The sequence below is a fragment of the Salmo trutta genome, chromosome 20 (assembly GCF_901001165.1).
Source record: "Salmo trutta chromosome 20, fSalTru1.1, whole genome shotgun sequence".
NCBI lineage: Eukaryota > Metazoa > Chordata > Actinopteri > Salmoniformes > Salmonidae > Salmo > Salmo trutta.
In genome coordinates this window covers 29011613-29037593 of record NC_042976.1, presented here as the reverse complement: position 1 = coordinate 29037593, position 25981 = coordinate 29011613, and the positions used below count along the sequence as shown (strand labels likewise).

General features: G+C 43.2%; 1 protein-coding gene across 5 annotated transcripts in view; it reads left to right on the top strand.

Annotated features, from left to right (window-relative positions):
- LOC115156309 (synaptotagmin-like protein 5) overlaps positions 1–25981 on the top strand; it is a 66803-nt gene that overhangs the window by 23300 nt on the left and 17522 nt on the right. For 4 of the 5 annotated variants that reach the window (XM_029703767.1, XM_029703768.1, XM_029703764.1 and 1 more), the window contains exons 1-4: positions 19574–20011; positions 21597–21812; positions 22052–22294; positions 23060–23221. In XM_029703767.1, coding sequence (XP_029559627.1) covers positions 19893–20011; positions 21597–21812; positions 22052–22294; positions 23060–23221 — 740 coding nt within the window. In that variant the 5' untranslated portion in view covers positions 19574–19892. Of the gene's footprint in view, positions 1–19573; positions 20012–21596; positions 21813–22051; positions 22295–23059; positions 23222–25981 lie in introns of those variants that run through there. The other variant, XM_029703765.1, reaches the window with a different exon arrangement.

Here is a 25981-nt window from a genome sequence, read left to right as displayed (position 1 = left end):
CTGAGGGCTTGTAGGCCTGTTGTAAGGCAGGTCCTCACCAGACATCACCGGCAACAACGTCGCCTATGGGCACAAACAAACTGTCGCTGGACCAGACAGGACTGGCAAAAAGAGCTCTTCACTGACGAGTCGCGGTATTGTCTCACCAGGGGTGATGGTCGGATTCGCGTTTATTGCCGAAGGAATGAGCGTTACACTGAGGCCTGTACTCTGGAGCAGCATCAATTTGGAGGTGAGGGTCCGTCATGGTCTGGGGCAGTGTGTCACAGCATCATCGGACTGAGCTTGTTGTCATTGCAGGCAATCTCAACGCTGTGCGTTACAGGGAAGACATCCTCCTCCCTCATGTGGTACCCTTCCTGCCGGCTCACCCTGACATGACCCTCCAGCATGACAATGCCACCAGCCATACTGCTCGTTCTGTGCGTGATTTCCTGCAAGACAGGAATGTCAGTATTCTACCATGGCTAGCGAAGAGCCCTGATCTCAATTCCATTGAGCATGTCTGGGACCTGTTGGATCGGAGGGTGAGGGCTAGGGCCATTCCCCCCAGAAATGTCTGTGAACTTGCAGATGCCTTGCTGGAAGAGTAGGGTAACATCTCACAGCAAGAACTGGCACATCTGGTGCAGTCCATGAGGAAGAGATGCACTGCAGTACTTAATGCAGCTGGTGGCCACACCAGATACTGACTGTTACTTTTGATTTTGACCCCCACTTTGTTCAGGGACACATTATTCCATTTCTGTTAGTCACATATCTGTGGAACTTGTTCAGTTTATGTCTCAGTTGTTGAATCTTATGTTCATACAAATATTTACTCATGTTAAGTTTGCTGAAAATAAACGCAGTTGAGAGTGAGTGGACGTTTCTTTTCTTGCGGAGTTTACAACACAGCATCCGATGTCCGTCAGTTTCACATACAGCAGCCTTTGTGTGGTGGTAACTCATTCATAAAACACACTGACTGGCTGGCTCGCCCATAAAGGCCCATTCCAGTCATGTTGACACAGCCTCCCATCTCAAATAACTTTCTGAGCTTTATTTTTTACATTTTAGTCATTTAGCAGACGCTCTTATCCAGAGCGACTTACAGTTGTGAATACATACATTTCATTTCATGCATTTTATTTTTTTTGTACTGGCCCCCCATGGGAATCAAACCCACAACCCTGGCATTGCACACACCATGCTGGCGTTGCAAATACCATGCTCTACCAACTAAGCCACAGGGAAGGCATCCCTTTATGTGTTCTGTTCCAATAACTAAACCCAGCCCCTGTGTTCTGTACATTGAGTCACTGTGGTTAGAGAGGGGAGATGTGGTGTGGTACTCATTCAAGGTCTCTTTCAATCTCAGTTTCAGTGTGCAATGACCCAAAGATGTATGGGTATCTTCTCACCTGCTAGATCACTGCAGTGTTATATCATACTGTGGATATCTGTAGTATATCGTCACAACTATATACACACGATCACCTTTTCAGGCTTTATAAAAATGTTCACATAATGTGATTTTTGTCACTACTCTGAACTGAGATTGTGTGCTTTCTGGCACTTTCCGACAGAATTCGAATATTCGACATAGAACTCTATCCTTAGACCAGAAATAGTTGAGTTGGAAATTGTTAAGATGCACAATTAAATCATACCGTAACCAATGCTGCGCATGATTCCACATCTCTCTGAGTGTAATGGTCTGTAATATCATCCACTGTTGAAGTATACTCCATCCGTACAGAATGCTGTTTTATGAGCAGTGTAGTGACGTTGGTTAAGTGGAGTGTTTAGTGCTCTCCTGGTGTTGCCCCTGGATTGAGATGCTCTGACATTCACCATCGATCTGAGTCCATGTCAGAGTGGCATTAAATATTTAGGAGGAAACCACTGCAGCGAGAGACACAGCCTGGAAACTCTCACCACACACACAGAGGATGTATAGTATATTAAGTTAACAGCAGAGAATGCAATGGAGCGGAGCAGTACATTATTTTAACAATACACAACTCAGTAGGGCTGGATGACATATTTTATATTGATGTATAGAGGTATGGATCATTTTACAATACCATCTATTACGATATTTTGATGCAGTGCTAAATAAATCAAAACTTCTATAATTACACTACTTTAATGTCAGTTTTGCCCTAATTTGGTTGAGTATAAAACAATCAAAATGGAGAAAGCCCATTAAAATCACTTAAATTCATTTTTTTGCAATCCTAGGGTCATGCACTACTCATAAAACTTGCCATTTTAAGAACCTTTAGCATTTCAGAAACTGTCAAATAACGGCATTATTTTGGGGGTTGACATAATGTTTTGGCCATATAGCCAGACCTTCAATACAGTACAGCCATACAGTGAGAAAATGATTGTCTTACACGCTACCGTGAAAATACAGTTAGACCAGTTATACATTTAGAACACAGCAAATTGGCATGTGTTACCTAGTGTGGCCTTTTCAGTGTAACATTTCTAGAGTTGATTCAGGAGTTAAATTAACAGTCATTGGTGTAAAATAACCGCAGTGTTGGTATTAATAGCCAGAATTAAACCAAAAACATGAACAGTAAGAAAAAGCAGAATCTTGTTCAAGGACTGAGTTATGCATTAAGGAGAGAATGCTTTCCTGTGTGATAAATATTAATGAGACAGACAGACCACCATGGCATGACCCTCAAGCTGCTCTTCACAAACCCTTAAGCCCTTGAGCATTACATTATACATCTCAGTGTCAACACAAGGAAATTATCTGGTAAGATATATCTGCTTCTCTGAAGCTGGATCTGCTGATGAATGGTGAAAAATCTGTGAGCTGAAATATATTTTATTTAGAACAAAACCACTGATTTAAGGCCAAAGAAAGTCTCTAAAGTCTGATAAATTTGTGCTGAAATAATGAGGTTGAGACGCTGATGCCTTGGTGGGATCTGCTATGTTTTCCATGGGATCCATGCGAAGACAACGCAGGGTGACCCACATACACACATTTAGGGGACACACACAGGCACAAATGCGCATTGCGCACATGCCCACACTTACAGTACACACGCCCACACTTACAGTACACACGCACATGCACACACATGTATGCACAAACACATAGGTGCGCACAAACACATAGGTGAGCACACACACACAAAAGCACTATGCACACATGTTAGTGTGACACATACAAACTAACACTATGGGCATACATGCATACACTGACACACATACACAGTACTATCACACAAACACACGCACACACACACATAGAGGATAGTGTGCAACTGTTGTCTGTATCACTGAAGCACCGATCCTCATACCAGAGCTCTCTACACAACAGCCCTGTGCCCAGGGACGGACTGGGATCAGAAATCCGCTCGGGCATTTCTTAAACAACGGCCCATTTTTTGCCTTGAGGCCCCCACACCGGCCTATTTTATTCCTTGAGACTGACATTTTTAGCCAGATAATTATAATTTTGCTTAAAAAAAAACAAGACAGGTCCACTAGGCTAAAACTGGACCAGTCCATCTGGCATTTGCCCGAAATGTCAGATGGCCAGTCCTCCCCTGCCTATGCCCAAAGGCTGTCAGGGAATATTAAAGTAGAAAGGGAAGATAGAGAGAACTGAGAAAGAGGGGAGAAGGGTGGGGAGGGGGGGGTGAAATCCTCTTTGAAAATTGTATTACATTTCATGGGACATTGATTGTGTCTATCTTAATGAGTTTTTATAGTTTTTATTTTGTTTTTAAGTGCATGTATGTGTGTTATAATGTACTGGATGTCTAAGTTATCTCCTGTTCACATTGTTTTTACTCTACTTTACACAAAATATCATCTGGTTCTTCTGATTCTTGTCAACTGGAGCATGGTCACTCTCTCTGACACTCCTGTGGTGTGTAATAGGTAGATGGATGCAGCTTTCTGCACTTGCACCTGCTGCAGTGAAACAAAATGTCTCCCGGGTGTCCACAGTCCATTCTCTCAGATAGTGAATGTAGTTTTAAACCACATAAAGGAACCAAAAATAATGGAAACGCCATACCCTTGGCTCAAAATCACACTGTGATGGGCCCAGAGATGGGTTTGCTGATAGGTGATATGTATGTAATGGGTGAGTAGTTTGACGCTAACAAGGCTGCCTTGCGTCACCTAGGCAGATGCTACACATTGGTAGTGGAGGAGGTGACCAGCTTGTAAATGACTGAGCCTTTCGAAAACAGCTACATAAATCCAATTCATCAGCAGCTGTCTAGTCACCCAGGTATCGACACAGTCCTTTCCCTCTGACGTAAATGTAGTCGAAACCCACATGATGAAACAAGAGACACCGGATACTTCGCTTCCATATTCTGTTAGCATAGATCCCCATTCAAGAAGTCACACATGTTCTGGTGACTCATTCCTTTCTGCCTACCCACAGTGGAATGGACGCTATTGACAAACCATTAGTCAGACCATGAACTGTAGCCTTGTACCGCATAATGCAGCAACAAGGGAGGAAACTCCCTCCACTGCTACTCCAACGCTAAACCAAGAAATCTCAGTATTTATTTTATGTCCTGACCCAGAGTATTCAGATCTGAGTCTACAGGTCTGCAGCATTGCTCTGCTGGTTTCTATCCTTCCCCTCTAGTAAGGAATGGATTTAGACCTGGAACACTGGGTGAGTTGAAAAATCAATGACATGAATCAATTAGTTAACCATTCACAGCAAATTGGCCTGTGTTACCTAGTGTTGATTTTTCAGTATAACATTTCTAGTGTTGATTCAGGTGTTAAATTAACTCTGTAAGTGTTAAATTAACACTCGTTGGTGTAAAATAACCCCCGTGTTGGTGTTAATAACTAGTATTAAACCAAACCACGCTCATCATTATCACAATTCCTAGCATGTTTAGTGCAGGTTGTTTTTTGGAATTGTTTGTTTCAATATCTACGTACGTTAATTTATTAATTAATATTATGCTACTCAAATATAAATAACATATATATTTTTTAACTAATCCAATCTGTTACTTGTATTTATTGCTCCCGTTACTGAAATGGTTGTTCAAGCTTAGATGCTTTATGTAGTATCATATCTTACCCTTCCCAACCCAGCAATCATTCGGATGTCACGCCCTGACCTGAGAGAGACGTTTATTTCTCTATTTTGTTAGGTCAGGGTGTGGGGTGGGCAGTCTATGTGTTATATTTCTATGTTGTCTTTTTCTTTATTGGCCTAGTATGGTTTCCAATCAGAGGCAGCTGTCTATCGTTGTCTCTGATTGGGAATCATACTTAGGCAGCCCTTTTTCCCTTTTTCAGTTGTGGGATCTTGTTTTTGTACAGCTCAGTTAGCCTGCAGAACGTGACGTTCGTTTTCCGTTGTTTATTGTTTTGTTTTAGTGTTCTGACTTAAATAAAGAAATATCATGAGCATTTACCACGCTGCGCTTTGGTCTACTCCTTTCGACGACGATCGTCTAATCGGAATGCATGTTGTGGGTGAATGAACATTCAAAGTGTTGGATAGCCCCACTCTGGCTTGATTCCAATAGGAATTACACGTCACTTAGCAAGCCAGCATAATGAGACATACAGTACATGCCTGAATTTGCCTGTAAACCATGAGTTTCAGCACACCTCAAAATAAGGCCTTAAGAAATATGTTGTATTATATTAAATAACAAAAATTGTATAATCACATATTTGCTTAGGATTTGCTTACTTGGTGAAGGCCACATGACTGAATGAATGATAGATAAATGCAACAAACATTTCTCTGTCACTAACAAATACAGTAATGGTTATTCTGGGAAATATGCAAATAAGGCTTTACACTTTGTTAATTTAATGCTGAAAAGTGTGGACCCATATAGACACTGAACCAGTGTTAAATGTAACACTCTCAGTGTTAATTTAATGCTGAAAAGTGTGGACCCATATAGACACTGGACCAGGGTTAAATGTAACACTCTCAGTGTTAATTTAATGCTGAAAAGTGTGGACCCATATAGACACTGGACCAGGGTTAAATGTAACACTCTCAGTGTTGATTTAAAACTGGAGAATTCGCTGTGTTGGAGACAGAAGTTAACACTCTCAGTGTTAATTTAATGCTGAAAAGTGTGGACCCATATAGACACTGGACCAGTGTTAAATGTAACACTCTCAGTGTTAATTTAATGCTGAAAAGTGTGGACCCATATAGACACTGGACCAGGGTTAAATGTAACACTCTCAGTGTTGATTTAAAACTGGAGAATTCACTGTGTTGGAGACAGAAGTTAACACTCTCAGTGTTAATTTAATGCTGAAAAGTGTGGACCCATATAGACACTGGACCAGTGTTAAATGTAACACTCTCAGTGTTAATTTAATGCTGAAAAGTGTGGACCCATATAGACACTGGACCAGGGTTAAATGTAACACTCTCAGTGTTGATTTAAAACTGGAGAATTCACTGTGTTGGAGACAGAAGTTAACACTCTCAGTGTTAATTTAATGCTGAAAAGTGTGGACCCATATAGACACTGGACCAGTGTTAAATGTAACACTCTCAGTGTTAATTTAATGCTGAAAAGTGTGGACCCATATAGACGCTGGACCAGGGTTAAATGTAACATTCTCAGTGTTGATTTAAATCAAATCAAAAAATCAAATCAAATCAAATGTATTTATATAGCCCTTCGTATATCAGCTGAAATCTCAAAGTGCTGTACAGAAACCCAGCCTAAAACCCCAAACAGCAAGCAATGCATGTGAAAGAGGCAAGGTGGCTAGGAAAAACTCCCTAGGAAAAACTCCCTAGAAAGGCCAAAAACTTAGGAAGAAACCTAGAGAGGAACCAGGCTATGAGGGGTGGCCAGTCCTCTTCTGGCTGTGCCGGGTGGATATTATAACAGAACATGGTCAAGTTGTTAAAATGTTCATAAATGACCAGCATGGTCAAATAATAATAATCATTGTAGTTGTCGAGGGTGCAACAAGCACGTCCGGTGAACAGGTCAGGGTTCCGTAGCCGCAGGCAGAACAGTTGAAACTGGAGCAGCAGCATGGCCAGGTGGACTGGGGACAGCAAGGAGTCATCATGCCAGGTAGTCCCGAGGCATGGTCCTAGGGCTCAGGTCCTCCGAGAGAAAGAAAGAGAAAGAGAGAATTAGAGAGAGCATATTTAAATTCACACAGGACACCGGATAAGACAAGAGAATACTCCAGATGAAACAGACTGACCCTAGCCCCCCGGCACATAAACTACTGCAGCATAAATACTGGAGGCTGAGACAGGAGGGATCAGAAGACACTGTGGCCCCATCCGATGATACCCCCGGACAGGGCCAAACAGGAAGGATATAACCCCACCCACTTTGCCAAAGCACAGCCCCCACACCACTAGAGGGATGTCTACAACCACCAACTTACCGTCCGAAGACAAGGCCGAGTATAGCCCACAAAAATCTCCGCCATGGCATAACCCAAGGGGGGGCGCCAACCCAGACAGGAAGACCACGTCAGTGACTCAACCCACTCAAGTGACGCACCCCTCCCATGGACGGCATGGAAGAACACCAGTAAGTCAGTGACTCAGCCCCTGTAATAGGGTTAGAGGCAGAGAATCCCAGTGGAAAGAGGGGAACCGGCAAGGCAGAGACAGCAAGGGCGGTTCGTTGCTCCAGCCTTTCCGTTCACCTTCACACTCCTGGGCCAGACTACACTTAATCATAGGACCTACTGAAGAGATAAGTCTTCAGTAAAGACTTAAAGGTTGAGACTGAGTCTGCGTCTCTCACATGGGTAGGCAGACTATTCCATAAAAATGGAGCTCTATAGGAGAAAGCCCTACCTCCAGCCGTTTGCTTAGAAATTCTAGGAACAATTAGGAGGCCTGCGTCTTGTGACCGTAGCGTACGTATAGGTATGTACGGCAGGACCAAATCGGAAAGATAGGTAGGAGCAATTCGCTGTGTTGGAGACAGAAGTTCGACAAACAGAATATCGATAAAGCTGAAGTAGAAAAGAGAAAGATAATAAAAGTTGCAAAATCAACAGCACTGCGGACTCAAGTGTCAGATTTGAAAGCACTTGCCATAGCTCCGGCTTTATCGGTTGAGTGCAGATTAGGGGTGTGCCGAGTACTCGGACAAAATGACTATTGTAACGGATATGGTGAATTTTCAGAATACAATTATGACACAAGTATTTTTTGTAGTTCTCCGCGATAAGAAAAAAGTCATTTTCAGCTGCCAGCACACATCTCTCTTTCACTCAAACAGTGTGAAGCACTGTGTGCTCTAAACAACTATCGTCTAGTTATTCTGTCAATAAAGAAACGGTCGGGGTAGCGGTTGAGCCTGCTGCAATGATTGGATTAGAACAAGCCGCTCTCCCTCTGCTCTCATTTCCCCAAACAGACACGCGCGGATCTGTTTCACTCAACTGTTTCACTCAACGTAACTAGTCATTGTTGTTAAATTGAGTTATTTCCTGTCGACTTTGCTGAGGCCATGTGGTTGTTTTTGTCTGTCTACTTGGCGTTGTTTAGTAGGTTACTTTGTCTGTCCATATAACTATTCCATTGCTGACGACGTCTGTCGTTATTTCGTGATCCAAGCCCATGCTCGCTTGCTATTATTATTTGTTCTCGTCCAGGCATGTTTACCGAGCGACAGATCATTAGAAAATAAAATGACAAATGTAGATTGTTTATTTTGATTGTGCAAATGTTGTGGCATAAGTGTCGGGAGAGAAAAGTTTTGCTCCTCTCAAACGTGAAACAGCATGGGGCAAGCGAATTAGCCTACCTTCATCTAAATCTGTGTCTGGAATAAATGCAGGCAGTAGTATCAGCCTATTTTGTTTATAATTGAATAGGACTAAGTAAGTAAATCATGTGCATCTTCATCTGTCAGGATCGTTTACCTTTGAACAGTGTGTGAAGGAACATAACAAGTCACTCTGAGTGATAGCGCAGTAATGGCACTTGAGGTATAGGCTTTATCGGCATTTAAAGCACACTTCGGGGTTTTCCAATCACAAGTAAATCCAATTACGAGTATCAAGTGTGATAAAATGGATGAGTATGAAGAGATCAGCACACCCTTACACCGTATCCAAACCGGTGCACCATCGTGCGCAAATTGATTTTGTCCCCCCACACCAAACGCGATCACGGCACGCAGGTTAAAATATCAAAACAAACTCACCAATTATATTAATTCTGGGAGAGGTCGAAAAGCATTAAACATTTATGTAAATTTAGCTAGCTAGTTTGCAGTTGATAGCTAATTTGTCCTATTTAGCTAGCTTGTTGTTGCTAGCTAATTTGTCCTGGGATATAAATGTTGAGTTGTTATTTTACCTGAAATGCACAAGGTCCTCTAATCCGACAATTAATCCACACATGAAACGGTCAACCGAATCATTTCTAGTCTTACCACGACAACCGACGAACTCAGTTGTCTTTCAATCGCCCATGTGGGTATAAGAGATGGCATGTGGGTATCTACTTCTATAAACCAATAAGGAGATGGGAGAGGCAGGACGTTCACCGCGATCAGCGTCACAAATAGAACTGACTTCTATTTTAGTGCTTGGCAACGCAGACGCTCGTCACGTGTGAGTGGGTGCAATAATTGAATAACATGTCTGTTTAAATTTATTTTGCAACGCTCGTGCACGCAAGCGAGCGGTGTAGTCAGCATGTTAGTGCAGAGTGCGGTACCTCTGGTTAGAGGCTGAAGTTTGGACATTCCTGGATTTGGTATTTGCTATTAGTGTGTTTACTGTTTAGCAGTGTGCGGAAGGAGGGCTCCCACTCCCACACACCACGACACCTGCTTCTGTAACATTTAGGAGTCCGACGTAAAGAGACAAGTACTGTAGACACAGTAGTGCGCCACAATAGCAGAATTAATGGCACGAGGTCAAATCAAATAAATTAATGTATTGAGTCAACAGACATCGTTGTTCAAGGCTGCTTACTTGAGTCACATTTTATACACTATAGATTTGTATGGCTGTCAGGTTGTGAAGTAGTCTGGATATTGGCTGGTATTGCAGGTGGAGTGTCTTACTATAGATTACATAAAATGAGGACCTTGGAGACATACTGTATGCATGTTTGTGTGAGTGCATGTGTGTGTGTGTATAATATATTAGCACACTAAGGCAGGGATGTGGTAAAAGAACAACGTGTATCTGATGTCATGGGTCAAGTGCAAGTACAGATGATCACATGTACATACATGACAGTGTGTGTGTGTGTGTGTGTGTGTGTTGTGAAGTCTGAGCATAAACTCACACAGAGCAGGCGTGTAATTCAGTGATAATGCCCTTGAAGCTGGTATTTGGAGGATATATTAGCAAACCGTGCCAATATATCCTCCAAACACCATCTACGAGGGCATTATCATTTTTATATAATGGGTTACCAACATATTCAAATAATGATTGGCATATTTTCATTCAAAAAATCATTTGGATTAATTTATTCATACTATTTCATCCTTCCACAAGATATAATCCCGACAGAAATCTAGGGTTGCTACCCAAGCCGGCTGGTTGTTCGTTCAATCGGTTCAGTTGCGAGAGATGCGATTCAGTCATTAAGTCTTTTTGTTCTAAATTTATGGAATCTTTCGACTATGGATCTAGTCGAATCTGCGTTTGTTTAAGATGTTTTCTAGGGATTGTTTTGGGATACATCCATAACAATAAGTTAATGAGGCGCGATTTCGTCTGGCATAGAACATTTGCTCTCTCGCTAAACCACTGTTCAGAAGAGATAGCCAACTACACAGCTAACACAATCACTTCAAACTGAAGCTGTAATGACAGTAAACTAGCTGCATTTTGTGTTTTTCTATTTCTATTTATTTGTATATCTATCAAATTATGCTGATTCATGATTTCGACTGGCTGAGAAAAGCTGTCAGTCTGTCTGTCTCGTCCCGACTGTTGGCATGTTCATTACCATGGAAAGGCTGGAGATTTAATATTGAAACAATGTTGCAAATGCAGGAGAGACAGACAGCAAGGTTATTACAAATCCGACAGTTAAAAACCAAATGCTAGTCTAAAAGAAATGGGAGATAATGTCTAGATGCTTTTTACAGTGTAGATCTAGTATATACATTGCTTGGCTGAGCTGATGAGACAGTGGACTGCACAGTCAGATGGAAAAGAGTAAATAGGCATTTCAATGTAATAGATTTAACCTGTGGTAACTTGTGGAATAGACACCGGCTGGAATGCGGTTATAACCAATCAGCATCCAGGATTAGATCCACCTGTTGTATAATGAGGATAATAAACTGGGTAGTTTAAGCCGTGAATGCTGATTGGCTAAAAGCCGTGGTACACTATATGTACAAAAATATATGGACACCCCTTCAAATTAGTGGATTCAGCTTTTTCAGCCACACCCGTTGCTGACAGGTCTATAAAATCGAGCACACAGCCATGCAATATCAATAGACAAACACTGGCGGTAGAATGGCCTGTACTAAAGGGCTCAGTGACTTTCAACGTGGCACTGTCATAGGATGCCACCTTTCCAACAAGTCAGTTCGCCAAATTTCTGCCCTGCTAGAGCTGCTGTAAGTGCTGTTATTGTGAAGTGGAAACATCTAGGAGCAACAATGGCTCAGCCGCGAAGTGGTAGGCCACACAAGCTCACAGAACGGGACAGCTGAGTGCTGAAGCGTGTAGCGCATTAAAATCGTCTGTCCTCGGTTGCACAACACTCACTACCGAGTTCCAAACTGCTTCTGGAAGCAACGTCAACATAATAACTGTTCGTCGGGAGCTTCATGAAATGGGTTTCCATGGCCGAGCAGCCGCACACAAGCCTAAGATCACCATGCATCGGCTGGAGTGGTGTAAAGCTCGCCGCCATTGCACTCTGGAGCAGTGAAAAACGCGTTCTCTGGAGTGATGAATCACGTTTCACCATCTGGCAGTCCGACGGACAAATCTGGGTTTGGCAGATGCCAGGAGAACGCTACCTTCCCGAATGCATAGTGACAACTGTAATGTTTCTTGGAGGAGGAATAATGGTCTGGGCGGGTTTTAATGGTTCGGGCTAGGCCCCTTCAAATCAAATTGTATTAGTCACATGCGCCGAATACAACAGGTGTACACCTTACAGTGAAATGTTTACGTATGAGCCCCTAACCAACAATGCAATTTAAAAAAATACGGATAAGAATAAGAAATAAAAGTAACAAGTAATTAAAGAGCAGCAGTAAAATAACAATAGCGAGACTATATACAGGGGGGTACCGGTACAGAGTCAATGTGCGGGGGCACCGGTTAGCTGAGGTAATATGTACATGTAGGTAGAGTTATTAAAGTGACTATGCATAGATGATAACAGCAGAGAGTAGCAGCAGTGTAAAAGAGGGGGACGGAGGTCAATGCAAATAGTCTGGGTAGCCATTTGATTAGGTGTTCAGGAGTCTTATGGGTTGGGGTAGAAGCTGTTTAGAAGCCTCTTGGACCTAGACTTGGCGCTCCGGTACCGCTTGTCATGCGGTAGCAGAGAGGACAGTCTATGACTAGGGTGGCTGGAGTCTTTGACAATTTTTAGGGCCTTCCTCGGACACCGCCTGGTATAGAGGTCCTGGGTGGCTGGAAGCTTGGCGCCAGTGATGTACTGGGCCGTTCGCACTACCCTCTGTAGTGCCTTGCGGTCAGAGGCCGAGCAGTTGCCATACCAGGCAGTGATGCAACCAGTCAGGATGCTCTTGATGGTGCAGCTGTGGAACCTTTTGAGGATCTGAGGACCCATGCCAAATCTTTTCAGTCTACTGAGGGGGAATAAGTTGTGTCGTGCCCTCTTCATGACTGTCTTGGTGTGCTTGGACCATGTTAGTTTGTTGGTGATGTGGACACCAAGGAACTTGAAGCTCTCAACCTGCTCCACTGCAGCCCCATTGATGAGATTAGGGGCGTGCCCGGTCCTTTTTTTCCTGTAGTCCACAATCATCTCCTTTGTCTTGATCACGTTGAGGGAGAGGTTGTTGTCCTGGCACCACACGGCCAGGTCTCTGATCTCCTCCCTATAGGCTGCCTCGTCGTTGGCGGTGATCAGGCCTACCACTGTTGTGTCATCGGCAAACTTAATGATGGTGTTGGAGTCGTGCCTGGCCGTGCAGTCATGAGTGAACAGGGAGTACTTGAGGGGACTGAGCACGCACCCCTGAGGGGACCCTGTGTTGAGGATCAGCATGGCGGATGTGTTGTTACCTACCCTTACCACCTGGGGGCAGCCCGTCAGGAAGTCCAGGATCCAGTTGCAGAGGGAGGTGTTTAGTCCCAGGGTCCTTAGTTTATAGATGATTTTTGAGGGCACTATGGTGTTGAACGCTGAGCTGTAGTCAATGAATAGCATTCTCATATAGGTGTTCCTTTTGTCCAGGTGGGAAAGGGCAGTGTGGAGTGCAATAGAGATTGCATCATCTGTGGATCTGTTGGGGTGGTATTCAAATTGGAGTGGGTCTAGGGTTTTTGGGATAATGGTGTATATGTGAGCCATGACCAGCCTTTCTACGGGTCGGTAGTCATTTAGGCAGTTTACCTTGGTGTTCTTGGGCACAGGGACTATGGTGGTCTGCTTGAGACATGTTGGTATTACAGACTCAGACAGGGAGAGGTTGAAAATGTCAGTGAAGACACCTGCCAGTTGGTCAGTGTATGCTCGGAGTACACATCCTGGTAACCCATCTGGCCCTACGGCCTTGTGAATGTTGACCTGTTTAAAGGTCTTACTCACATCGGCTGCGGAAAGCGTGATCACACAGTCTTCCGGAACAGCTGGTGCTCTAATGCGTGTTTCAGTGTTATTTGCCTCGAAGCGAGCATAGAAGTAGTTTAGCTCGTCTGGTAGGATCGTGTCACTGGGCAGCTCTCGGGCTGTCCTTCCCTTTGTAGTCTGTAATGGTTTGCAAGCCCTGCCACATCTGACGAGCGTCAGAGCCGGTGTAGTACGATTCGATCTTAGTCCTGTATTGACGCTTTGCCTGTTTGATGGTTCGTCAGAGGGCATCGCGGGATTTCTTATAAGCTTCCGGGTTAGAGTCCCGCTCCTTGAAAGCAGCAGCTCTAGCCTTTAGCTCAGTGCAGATGTTGTCTGTAATCCATGGCTTCTGGTTGGGGTATTTACATTCGGTTACTGTGAGGACGACGTCATCAACGCACTTATTGATGAAGCCAATGACTGATGTGGTGTACTCCTCAATGCCATCGGAGCAATCCCGGAACATATTCCAGTCTGTGCTAGCAAAACAGTCCTGCTTCATCTGACCACTTTTTTATTGATCTAGTCACTGGTGCTTCCTGCTTTAATTTTTGCTTGTAAGCAGGAATCAGAAGGATAGAATTATGGTCAGATTTGCAAAATGGAGGGCGAGGGAGAGCTTTGTATGCGTCTCTGTGTGTGGAGTAAAGGTGGTCCAGAGTTTCTTTTTTCCTCTGGTTGCACATCTAACATGCTGATAGAAAGTTGGTAAAACTGATTTAAGTTTCCCTGCATTAAAGTCCCCGGTTATTAGGAGCGCCGCCTCTGGGTGAGCGTTTTCTTGTTTGCTTATAGCGAATACAGCTCATTCAATGCTGTCTTAGTGCCTGCCTCTGACTGTGGTTGTATGTAAACAGCTACAAAAAATACAGATAAAAACTCTCTAGGTTGATAGTGTGGTCTACAGCGTATCATGAGATACTCTACCTCAGGCGAGCAATAGCTCAAGACTTCCTTAGATATCGTGCACCAGCTGTTATTTACAAAAATACATAGTCCGCCGCCCCTTGTCTTACCAGACGCCGCTGTTCTATCCTGCCAGTACAGTGTATAACCAGTAAGCTGTATGTTGATGGTGTCGTCGTTCAGCCACGACTCCGTGAAGCATAAGATATTACAGTTTTGAATGTCCCGTTGGTAGTTTAATCTTGTGCGTAGGTCATCGATTTCATTCTCCAAAGATTGCAAGTTTGCAAGCAGAATTGAAGTAAGTGGGGGTTTATTCAATCGCCTACGAATTCTCAGAAGGCAGCCCGCCCTCTGGACCCTTTTTCTCCATCTCCTCTTCACGCAAATCACGGGGATCTGGGCCTGTTCCCGAGAAAGCTGTATATTGTTCGCGGCGGGCTCGTCAGACTTGTTAAAGGCAAAAAAGGATTCTGCCAGTCCGTGGTGAGTAATCGCAGTCCTGATGTCCAGAAGTTATTTTCGGTCATAAGAGACGGTAGCGGCAACATTATGTACAAAATAAGTAAAAAATAAGTTATAAACAACGCAAGTAAATGAACCAAAAAACACAATCGGTTGGGGACATGTAAAACGTCTGCCTTCTTCTCCGGCGCCAGTTCCATTGAAGGGAAATCTTAACGCTACAGCATACAATGACATTCTAGACGATTCTGTGCTTCCAACATTGTGGCAACAGTTTGGGGAAGACCCTTTCCTGTTTCAGCATGACAATACCCCGTGCACAAAGCGAGGTCCATTCAGAAATGGTTGTCGAGATCAGTATCGAAAAACTTGACTGGCCTGCACAGAGCCCTTACCCCTTCAAACACCTTTGGGATGAATTGAAACGCTGACTGTGAGCCAGGCCTAATCGCCCAACATCAGTGCCCTACGTCACTAATGCTCCTGTGGCTAAATGGCAGCAAGTCTCCGCACAATGTTCCAACATCTAGTGGAAAGCCTTCCCAGAAGAGTGGAGGCTGTTATAGCATCAAAGGGGGGACCAACTCCATATTAATACCCATGATTTTGGAATGAGATGTTCGACGAGCAGGTGTCCAGATACTTTTGGTAATGTAGTGTATATCAGACCGCATGTCCCGTGTATGACCAAACATTTATTAATACTGCTTTAACTACGTTGGCAATCAGTTTCTACTAGAAATAAGGCACCGCGGGAGTTTGTGGTATATGGCCAATATACCACGGTTAAGGGCTGTATCCAGGCACTCCGCATTGCATTGTGCTTAAGAACAGCCCTTAGCCGTGGTACATTGGCCATATACCACACACCTTATTGCTTAACTATATTTGCTTGGCTTCCCCCTAAGTCAGAGAGAAACAAAGGCACAGTGCTACTTAAGTCCTGCCGTATAAGAGGGTACACAGACTGCACACACACTGGTGCACATACACACACATACATACACACGAACATACACACACACACACTCTCACTCATCCATACACACCCTTGATCTCACAAAGTTGGAATACATTGCACACACATGTTTAAATACACAAGACATTGCAGATATAATCTTGGCGGAAAACATTTCTGAGTAACTCAAAGAATTCCCCACAAGTGAAGCATGATATGCTAACTCATGGTGTACACTGTGAAGTGTGTGTGTCTTCAGAATCCAGGAGAAATGCTTCAGTTCATTGTACTGTTTGATTCTTAGATCGACTCAAACCAAAGGTAAACCTTGTTGATGTTCAGTGTCTGTCGCTCAACCAAACAGCCATTTAGTGTCAGGTTATTGATTCATCCATCAGTTGTTGTGGAGGAGCAGCGCAGTGCCACTTGATATGCTGATCACAAGCAGCTCAGTGTCTGGGCTGAGACAAATGTGCTGGAGGTGGCTGTGCGTCTTCATTACACACACAAAAATGTGGGTTCCTCAAGGGTGCTTTGGGAAGGGTGATGGTTCTATGTAGGCTTTGGCGGTATACCTATACGGTATATACCGTATACCAGGGTATTTGGAAATAGCCACTGGATGGTTTTTCAGTACCGTCAGTACCATTGAAAGAATTTCTTTGAAGGTTTTCAGTACATTTAAACATTTGTAGCTGTTTTTGAAGTGAATACCTGCAGTCAACTTGTACAATACGTTAGGAGATAAAGCAGATCGCGGTCTTCATTTCACCTGTCTCATTATTTTACATTATAAAGCTTATGTAGTTACCCAGAACAGTTAAGCCAGTCACGTGTTTGTTTTTAAATAGCACAACAGGAGAAAGCGGGAGCAGGTGAGTCCAGCTGTGTATTTAAAGGGTTCACATTTGAGTTTTGCTTAAATTAATCTTGCATTTTACCAGAGAAAAATAGGCTGGCTACACCTGAGAAAAGTACTGGAGAAAAGTAGCTAGACATCAGTCAGAGCATTGTCTGCTGATAGAATGCCTGTTTGTGAATTGTCATCTGGGTTTAGAAGTGCAACTGAAGCACACAATTTGTCTGATGCCAAGCAGAAATTACAATAAGAAGCATTTTAGATCTGCGTTTACAAAACACTGCAAGATATTTCTTATGCGTTTTTATATTTTTCTGCGTGGAAGACACAGAATTCTAAGTTTAACTTGCTATCTAAGTGATTGAATTAATAAGGTGATGGGGCATCATATTGTGTAAGCTTTCTGCCGTGTTTGGATTAGTTATTTTTACAGCTGCCACTGCTATCTTGATTTCCTTGTGTTTTTTCTCCTCTCCATTCTCAGCCCATCTGCTCCTTCCCCTTCTTCTCTGAGCAGAGCAGGCAGGCCCGCAAAACCCCCAGAGGTCAAAACCCCCTGAGGCAGGCCCGCAAAACCCCCCTGTCCGCACCCCCGCATAAATCTAATTGGCATAATAAAGCATTTCCCATAAAAATCAGTCAGTTTAAGATAGAGATATGAATGGAAGCAAGTCCCCGCAGCAATATTCCAACATCTAGTGGAATGCCTTCCCAGAAGAGTGGATGCTGTTATAGCAGCAAAGGGGGGACCTACTCCATATTAACGACCATGATTTTCGACGAGCAGGTGTCCACATACATTTGGCCATGTAGTGTGCATACACACGCACACACGCACAATTCAATTTGATTTGATTTGCTCTTTTTAATGCAAGTGTGAGTGAGAGTGCCATTCCAGTTTATCTAATGTGTTATATTATGTCATATAATGTATGACTATGGCCAGTGACAGTGTCTTGTGAAAGACTTTGTGTTAATTGAGAATGGTTGACTAAATCACTCAGTGGTTTGCAATTCTCTTCTCGGGAACCCCCAGCTGTTCCAGAGGTAGCTCACATGATTAAACTTTTCAATTAATGCAATAGTAACACCTATAGAATTTTAATAATTTTATAATACGGCTGACCAGAATAAAAAACTCTCTATGGTTCTTTAAAAGGATCTACATATTAAGAAATGTTCTTTATTGCAGGGGTTCCTAAACTTTTTCCCTCAGAGGCCCCTTCCAGCATTGGGGAACATCCTGGGCACGTGCCACGTCTATTTCTATGGGCACAAGAACTGTTCATGACGCAAACTGTTCACACCCCTCTAGTTGGAGGAGACAGAAGACATTGTACATTTTGCAACTTCTCTCTCTCTTGTTTGTTGTCTTCCATTCTCTCACTCTGTCCTTGGTTTATCTCTTTTTTTTATTCCCCATGTTATCTCTCCTCCATCTTTCCCTTCTCCCACCTTCCTTTCAGTCTGTCTACCCCCTGATTAATTCCTCCACTTCTATCTACATCAATCTCTCTGTCTTTTTCACCCTCAGTCCTTCCTCCTCTTCTCTGACCTGTCTGTCCTGTATTATTTTATTCCTCCATCCCCCACTTAAAAACACAGCATCTGCCCTTGAAAAGCTGAATCATAAGAGGATAAACCTATGACACTTTAGTCACAATTATTATCCGTTGTAATTCAGAGAACGATCAAAGCGTAACAAAATCATTATACCGTATTCCTTTCCGTATCTATCTCCCCCCAGCAGGATAGAGGGTGCATATAGATTAGACAACAAACGTATGATGAATGTTGCTGAAACGAATTGGGAAAGGCAATCAGTTTCTTCTCAACTACAGGCTCAACACAGATAGCACAGCTGCTGTATAGACAAAAACGTCTGAATACTTTTGCTTTTAGAACCAATCAAAGAAGACCATTCAGTGTGTGTGTGTGTGTGTGTGTGGGGGTGTGTGTGTGTGTGTCTTTGAAATATTGAAATAACAGCAGGACTCAGTGTTGACAGTGGCATGCAGTAATGAGCCAGTTAGCATTCCCATGGTGCACTGCAACAGGGGGATGGGCTGACATTTGCACCGCCGCTGAACGCCAAGTACCCAGTGGACTTATTATCAGTGGAGAGGACAGGTGCACGCAAATTAACACTGTTTGCGCGTGTGTGTGTGTGTGTGTGTGCGCGTGCGTGCATGCGTGCGTGTGTGTGTGCGTGCGTGCGTGCACGGGGGCTTGAATGCATGTGTGTAGCCATTAGGGCTGTCTTAAATGAGTATAAGCCACTATTAGACTTATTTGGCAGGTGATTTGATAAGGTTAACTGGTATAGCGTGATTGCTGTATTAAGGTGATGGTGTGATAAGCCCGGAGTGTGAGACAAGGTCAGACTGACTGGGTGATGTGGGGATGGTCAGGGGCTGTCAGACTGTAGAAGTTATTATGGTAATCCTGCTGACAATCAACATCAACTGTCTGTTCATAAGAGCTTCAACACTGTGGCAATGTGATTAGACCAGCAGATTAACTATGAGCTCAATAGGAAGTGAGACCAGACTCTAACATCAAGGGTCAGCCACAGTCTCTCACTTCAGAAATATTCCCTAACAGCAGTTTGTGTTGTGTTGTGTTTTGAACAGGATCAGAATGGCTGTGGACAAGTCTCTGGGGATAGAGTAACTGCTGTGTGATTGGAGGTTTGTATGAGACGCCAGAGAGAAACAAGATAAGGAGAAGAACACAGAGAAACCGCGGGGAACGTGGAGAACGTCTTGCTTCACACATAGAAACCATGATAATGCTAACAAAACGTTAACGGAACCTTAACGGAACACTCAGTGAGGTCATGTAGCTGCACTCGGAACGCCCTGCATGTGACCACTCTTCCTGCATCGCCTCGGTTTCTCTGAGTGGTTGGTTTCGAGAGTCACGAACCAATGGAGAAGAGTGCTGAGGAGCTGAACCTCTCGTTCCTGCTGGAGCATGAGAGAGAGATGATCCTCAGTGTCCTGCAGAAAGATGAGAAACTGAGGAAGCGAGAGGAGAAGAGGATACGGTGAGGGCAGAATAAGTCTTCATCATTATCATCATTATACGATACACTACAACCATACATCTACTACTACACTTTCCTTGATGAAGATGATGATCAGTAGCAATTTTAGCATGTACGGAGAGGGAAAAAAGTATTTGATCCCCTGCTGATTTTGTACGTTTGCCCACTGACAAAGAAATGATCAGTCTATAATTTTAATGGTAGGTTTATTTGAACAGTGAGAGACAGAATAACAACAAAAAAATCCAGAAAAACGCATGTCAAAAATGTTATAAAATGATTTGATGATGAAATTTCTCTAAAATGTGCACCACCAAGTCAGAACAGTAGGTTAAGTCATGAGCGGGAAAGGGAACAAATTATTAGGGTGAGGCACATGGGCTACTAACAGCTTACAACACCACATACATTTAGTATTACTTTCTTAGCTACAGTATACATATCTCCCTGGCATAATATATCATTTATGCAGCAGCATATAATACATTTTTGGACCTACCTTGTTGTGCTGTGCTCACTTGAACAGGAAAGTGGCACGGCGTTCCTTCTTGTGGGCAAATTTTGTCATCAAACTTTGTCATCAAAGTCTGACATTCTCTGGATTTATGGTGCTTTCAAAACAACTGGGAACTCTGTGTTCTTCAGGTCGGCGCTCTAGAATGAGGCCCGAGTTCCCGACATGGAATTCTCAGTTGGATGACAGTTCAAAACTTATTTTCCCAGTCGGAGCTAGTTTTTTCCCCGAGTTCCCAGTTGTCTTGAACTCACTGAAGTCTGAGATTTCCCGGTTCCGAGGTTCCAGTTGTTTTGAAAGCTGCAGAAGTCATGCTGGATTGACATCATGGCCAATGTATTCCACCTTTTCTGTCTCATGGTGTTGCATGTGAATGTTTATCCTTTTAAGCTTGGAAAAGAGACCCTTCAACTCAGACTTGGACCACACACCCTCTCCACTGAATAACAGGCTAGTGATTGCTTTGCAACACTTGCAGTTAGCCACTGATTCCTTCACAAACCACTAATTGTTGAATTTGCGAATTCCAATTTGTTGTGTAATGTTTATGGCTGATGAGCACCGATGAGCACGTTTTAACTGACATTTCTCGTCATTATTTCTCTTCATATGACAAGGACTAAAAAGCATTTGCCTGTAGATTGTCGACTTGATTCATGATGATGACTGCTAGCTTGCCAATCAAAGTTACTGTAGATATATTGTGATTTGACGTCATTTTATTTGTGGCCAATGATCTTGAGCCTTTTTGGATGGGCACTTCTAATGTAAATGATATGGAACACGTATTAATGCCAAAGTAACATGCAAAACAGGCAACAACAAAAAATGATATATATATATATTTTAATAATTTGTATTTTTTCCAGCTGAGCAGGTGGGGCTCACATGCCCTGAATGACAGGTCGCCACTGATGTTGATGATACATTTTTTTTATCGTAATCATCATTTTTTGTACCTCTACAATCACAATACGACCACAGCATCACAACTACTACAATCATGGTCATAATCATTAGTGACAATGACAAACTTAATAAGTGTTCTTCCTCTGTTTCTCCCTGTTGTAGGAAGCTGAAGAATGAGCTGGTGGAGATCAGGCGTAAGGGTTCACGCTGCCCCCAGGAGGTTGGGGAGCGTCAATGTGCCCGCTGCCTGAAGGGCCTGGGCCTGATCTTCGACCGTGGGGAGCTCTGTGAGGAGTGCCTACAGCGTGTCTGCAGCGACTGCCGCGTAATGCCCCCTAAAGGAAAGCAGTGGAAGTGCTCCATCTGCGCCAAAGTCTCGTGAGTCTGGGCAAAGGCATCAGGCCATGGTTTAGCACGAGTAACAGTTATGTCTTTGTGTGAGTGTGTGAGTATTTTTTTATGAGCGACAGATGCCTCCTATTTGTTATTAATCACTTTTCAGGGCGTTTTGACATCACCTTTAGAGACAGTTAAAGCCAGGAGGAGGTTAGTTTATTGTACAGGGGTCAGAGGTCAGAGGTCAGGGTTCCCTGTCTGATGGTGTCTCTGATTGACAGAGAGCTGAAGGTAGTGACCGGGGAGTGGTTCCTGGAGGAGCGATCCAAGCGGTTTGACCAGGGGGCGGTGCTCAGCAGTGATGTTGTCAAACAGTCTATCCTGAGCAGCCCCGCTGGAAGCCCCCACAGGAAGTCTCCAGCGCCAGGCGACACAATCCACACACCTGAGAGGCCTGACACGTCCAAATCAGGAAGAAGCACCGTAAGGAACCTGGTGGATGGTGCCAAGAGGAAAGGGAAAGGGTGAGAAAAACACATACACACACGCACTGTATGTACACACACAAGGTTGAGCTGGGTTAATTCAAGTTGCAAATGACAGATTGGCAATTTACAATTTAATCAATGACACAGGAGAAGATCACTGCACAGAGTTAACACGATGACTAGCCCACGACACAGGCAGGTGGAGAATGGTCCAACATCAGAGAATGTGTTTCCCATTGCATTCTGACTGGTTGGGTTAGTAGGCTTCAAGGACACACCTGGCCCACTGGCCACTCAACACACCGTTTTCTGGACTCCAATGAGACAAATATTTATCACATTATCATATTGATATTTGATTAAGTAATCCAAAATGTAATCAGCATCTGGACTGATTACAGCTACTTAATTTGTGTAATCTGATTACGTAATGTAATCAATTACTACAGTCTTAGAAAAAAAGGTGCTATCTAGAATCTAAAAGGGTTCTTTGGCTGTTCCCATAGGAGAACCCTTTGGAAGATTCCTTTTTGGTTCCATGTTCTACCTGAAACCAAAAAGAGTTCTACCTGGAACCAAAAAGAGTTCTACCTGGAACCAAAAAGAGTTCTACCTGGAACCAAAAAGGGTTATCCTATGGGGACAGCTTAAGAACCCTTTTGGAACCCTTTTTTTCTAAGAGTGTACCCAACCCTGCGACACACACGCGTACACACAGACACACACGCACACACACTGATGTATCACACACACACCACAGGCTGATGTGTAAAATGAACAGTTGTGTGTGTTGAATCCCAGGATGCGGATGGAAAAGAGGGGCAGCCGTCCCAGCCTGAAGCCAGAAAACGAGGTGGACGGTGGTAGTGTGTGTCCTCCTGTTCCCGACATAGACACACACAGCGTACGCAGCGCCCGGTCTGCACCACGCTCCACAACCCGCTCTGCACATCACTCACACAGGTGAGACCAAACCACACCCATACAAGTCCAACATTTTTTTTAAGGTTTTATTGTCACATACACCGGCACACACTGGGCACATCTCCATTGTCTGTAGTGGCTTACTGGCTTCATCTCCTTCATTTACACTAATTTGAAGTCACAGGATAGGTGAAAGCAGCACATCTGTTTTAGGCAATAACTAAAGCTGTAGAGATTGGGTGTGACTAGAAGATGATTAATGACCAGTGGTTAAATTGAAAGTACTAACCCTAAACCTAGAATGGTAATTCACTTGAGTACAGGCTTAACTGAATGAACAACAAAGATGGAATGCAATATGACATTTTATTAAATCGTTTCGGGAATGGCCTCGTCTCCGCGGGAAGATCCTCGGAGCCAGATAATGTGATGACAGGTAGTTGACATATAAATAAATCCAAAGATTTATGGCCATTGGTGAATATGGTGTAATTTCAGAACGCAATTCGGGGTGTTTCTTGATGTGGGTGTTCCCTGATATCAGGAAATGGCCATTGATACCTGTCAATGGTCAGTTTCGGTGTTATGAGACTGATGGTTTTTCGACACAGATGCATTGTTTACATAGCAGGTTAGGATAATTAACGCAGCAGGTTAGGTGAATTAGCGTCGCAGGTTAGGAGACTGAGGTTAAGGTTAGGAAAAGGGTTAGGGTTAGGCTTTGCTACAATGCTACAGTTGTCAACAGCTGTTGTCCCCGATGCAAAAGAAAGGCCACAGACCAATAGCGAGCATCAATGGGTGTAGCTTGATATCAAGGAACGCCTTTATCAGAAAAGGCCCCTAATTGCACCCTTCTCCCATTGGTTGAGAGAGAGGAATGTGATAATTGCCAGAGGGAGCCCATAGGTTAAACAGCAAGCGTGAGGAATGAACAATATTTTGTCATGCTTATAGGTTATAAGGTAAATAGGTGAATGGCATTTTGCACATGGCTAATAGGAAAGAGGAGAAAAAACAAGACGCTATGCTGATGATGATACGTTTGTCTTCATTCCCACTATGCCGTAAAATAGTAAACAAAGTGAATTATGTTATGCTGACTGGATGAAGTTAAACGAGCATTCAGACCAGCCATCCTGATTGAACTTTCGTAAACTACATTACATTGTAATTATATCAATAACCCTAGCTCTAATCTTAACCCTAACCCCTTCCCTAACTCTAACCCTAGAATGGTAATACATTGTACTTACAGCAGTAACCCTAGCTATAACTAGGGCTGTTGCGGTGACTGTAACAGCATTGTAGCTAAGACCAAAGAGATGTGCATAGACTTCAGGAAGCGTACAACACCTACCTCTGCAACATCTGTCAGTGGTCAGAACATAGAGATTGTAGAGGAATACAAATATCTGGGTGTCCTCTTGGACAATAAGCTTCAGAGGAGTAAATGTACAGACCTGATCTACAAAAAGAGCCAACAGAGACTGTACTTTCTCAAAAAGATGGGATCTTTTAATGTAGACTGTACTATATTGACTCTGTTTTACAAATCTTTTATTGAGAGTATTTTAACTTTTTGTTTTGTTTGTTGGTTTGGCAATGCCACTGTAAGCCAGAGAAATACGTTGAGAAGAATTATTACCACAGCAAGCAAGGTACTTGGAGTTAAACAGTCAGGCCTGGATGAGATCTTTAAGGTCAGGGCCCTCCGTAAGGCTCACAAAATCATTTTAGACCCAAGCCACCCCCTGTACCTGGACTTTGAACTACTCCACTCTGGGCGCAGGTATAGGGCACCCCTCAGCAGGAAAAACAGAACTAGACAATCATTTGTGCCAGGTGTGATATCCCTCCTAAATAGCTCGGGCTAATGTTCCTATCAACTCCGTAAGGCCAGCAGTCTTTAAAAAAAATGCTTTATTTCTTTATTTATTATATTTAGTATTCTTTTTTTATTTATTGGTATGTAACTGTTATGAAAGTTGTATTGTCAATTTTGTTTTGTATTTAAATGCCACTTTAAATGTGTACATGACACTGCAACAAAATGTCCCCATGGGGACAATAAAGTCAGTAAGTATTACCTCCACACCGGCGTTCACATGTCATGAAGGCAGTCAAAAATGTGTTGTTGTTCAGTGTGGTTTGTTTTGGCTTTTGCTTCTTTCCAGCAGTTTTTTTAGGCAGGGCAGAAAAATGTTTCGTTTCCGCTACGGAAGCCTACAAGACCCCTTCCCCAGTAGCTACTATTTCTCTCTGCAGAATCTGCACAGCGTCACATGACATATGCCATACAACTTTGCAACCAATCTGATTGATTTCCCCTGCTCTGTTACATCATTTGATGCTCTTTTCAAAGTGTGGAGAGGTACTCCCCTGTCTGTCTTTCTTTTCTGTGATCTAGGCATGCTGAAAGTAAAAGAAAACATTTACCAAAACATCAAGTTTTAGTCAGGTTTAGTTGTAACATTTTTTCACAAGTTGTTACAACTAACCCTGACCCTTGCAGCCATTAGCTAGCTTCCATTTTAGCTAAATGTTAAAACTTTAGCATTGCTAACTTGCATCAAATATCTCTACACAGACTGGTTATAAACCTGATATAAGTTCGGTGAATGGAACTACAAAGCCATCACGAAAACAAATTTTGTCAAAATAATTACTTTCTTACCTCAAAATCAGATTTCTGTCAATAGAATCTGCAGAGTTTATCACGGGGACTTGCTTTTTCACATGAGGGTTCAGGACTAAACTGAGCATGTTCACAGTGAATCATATGATTTTACCTCGCTC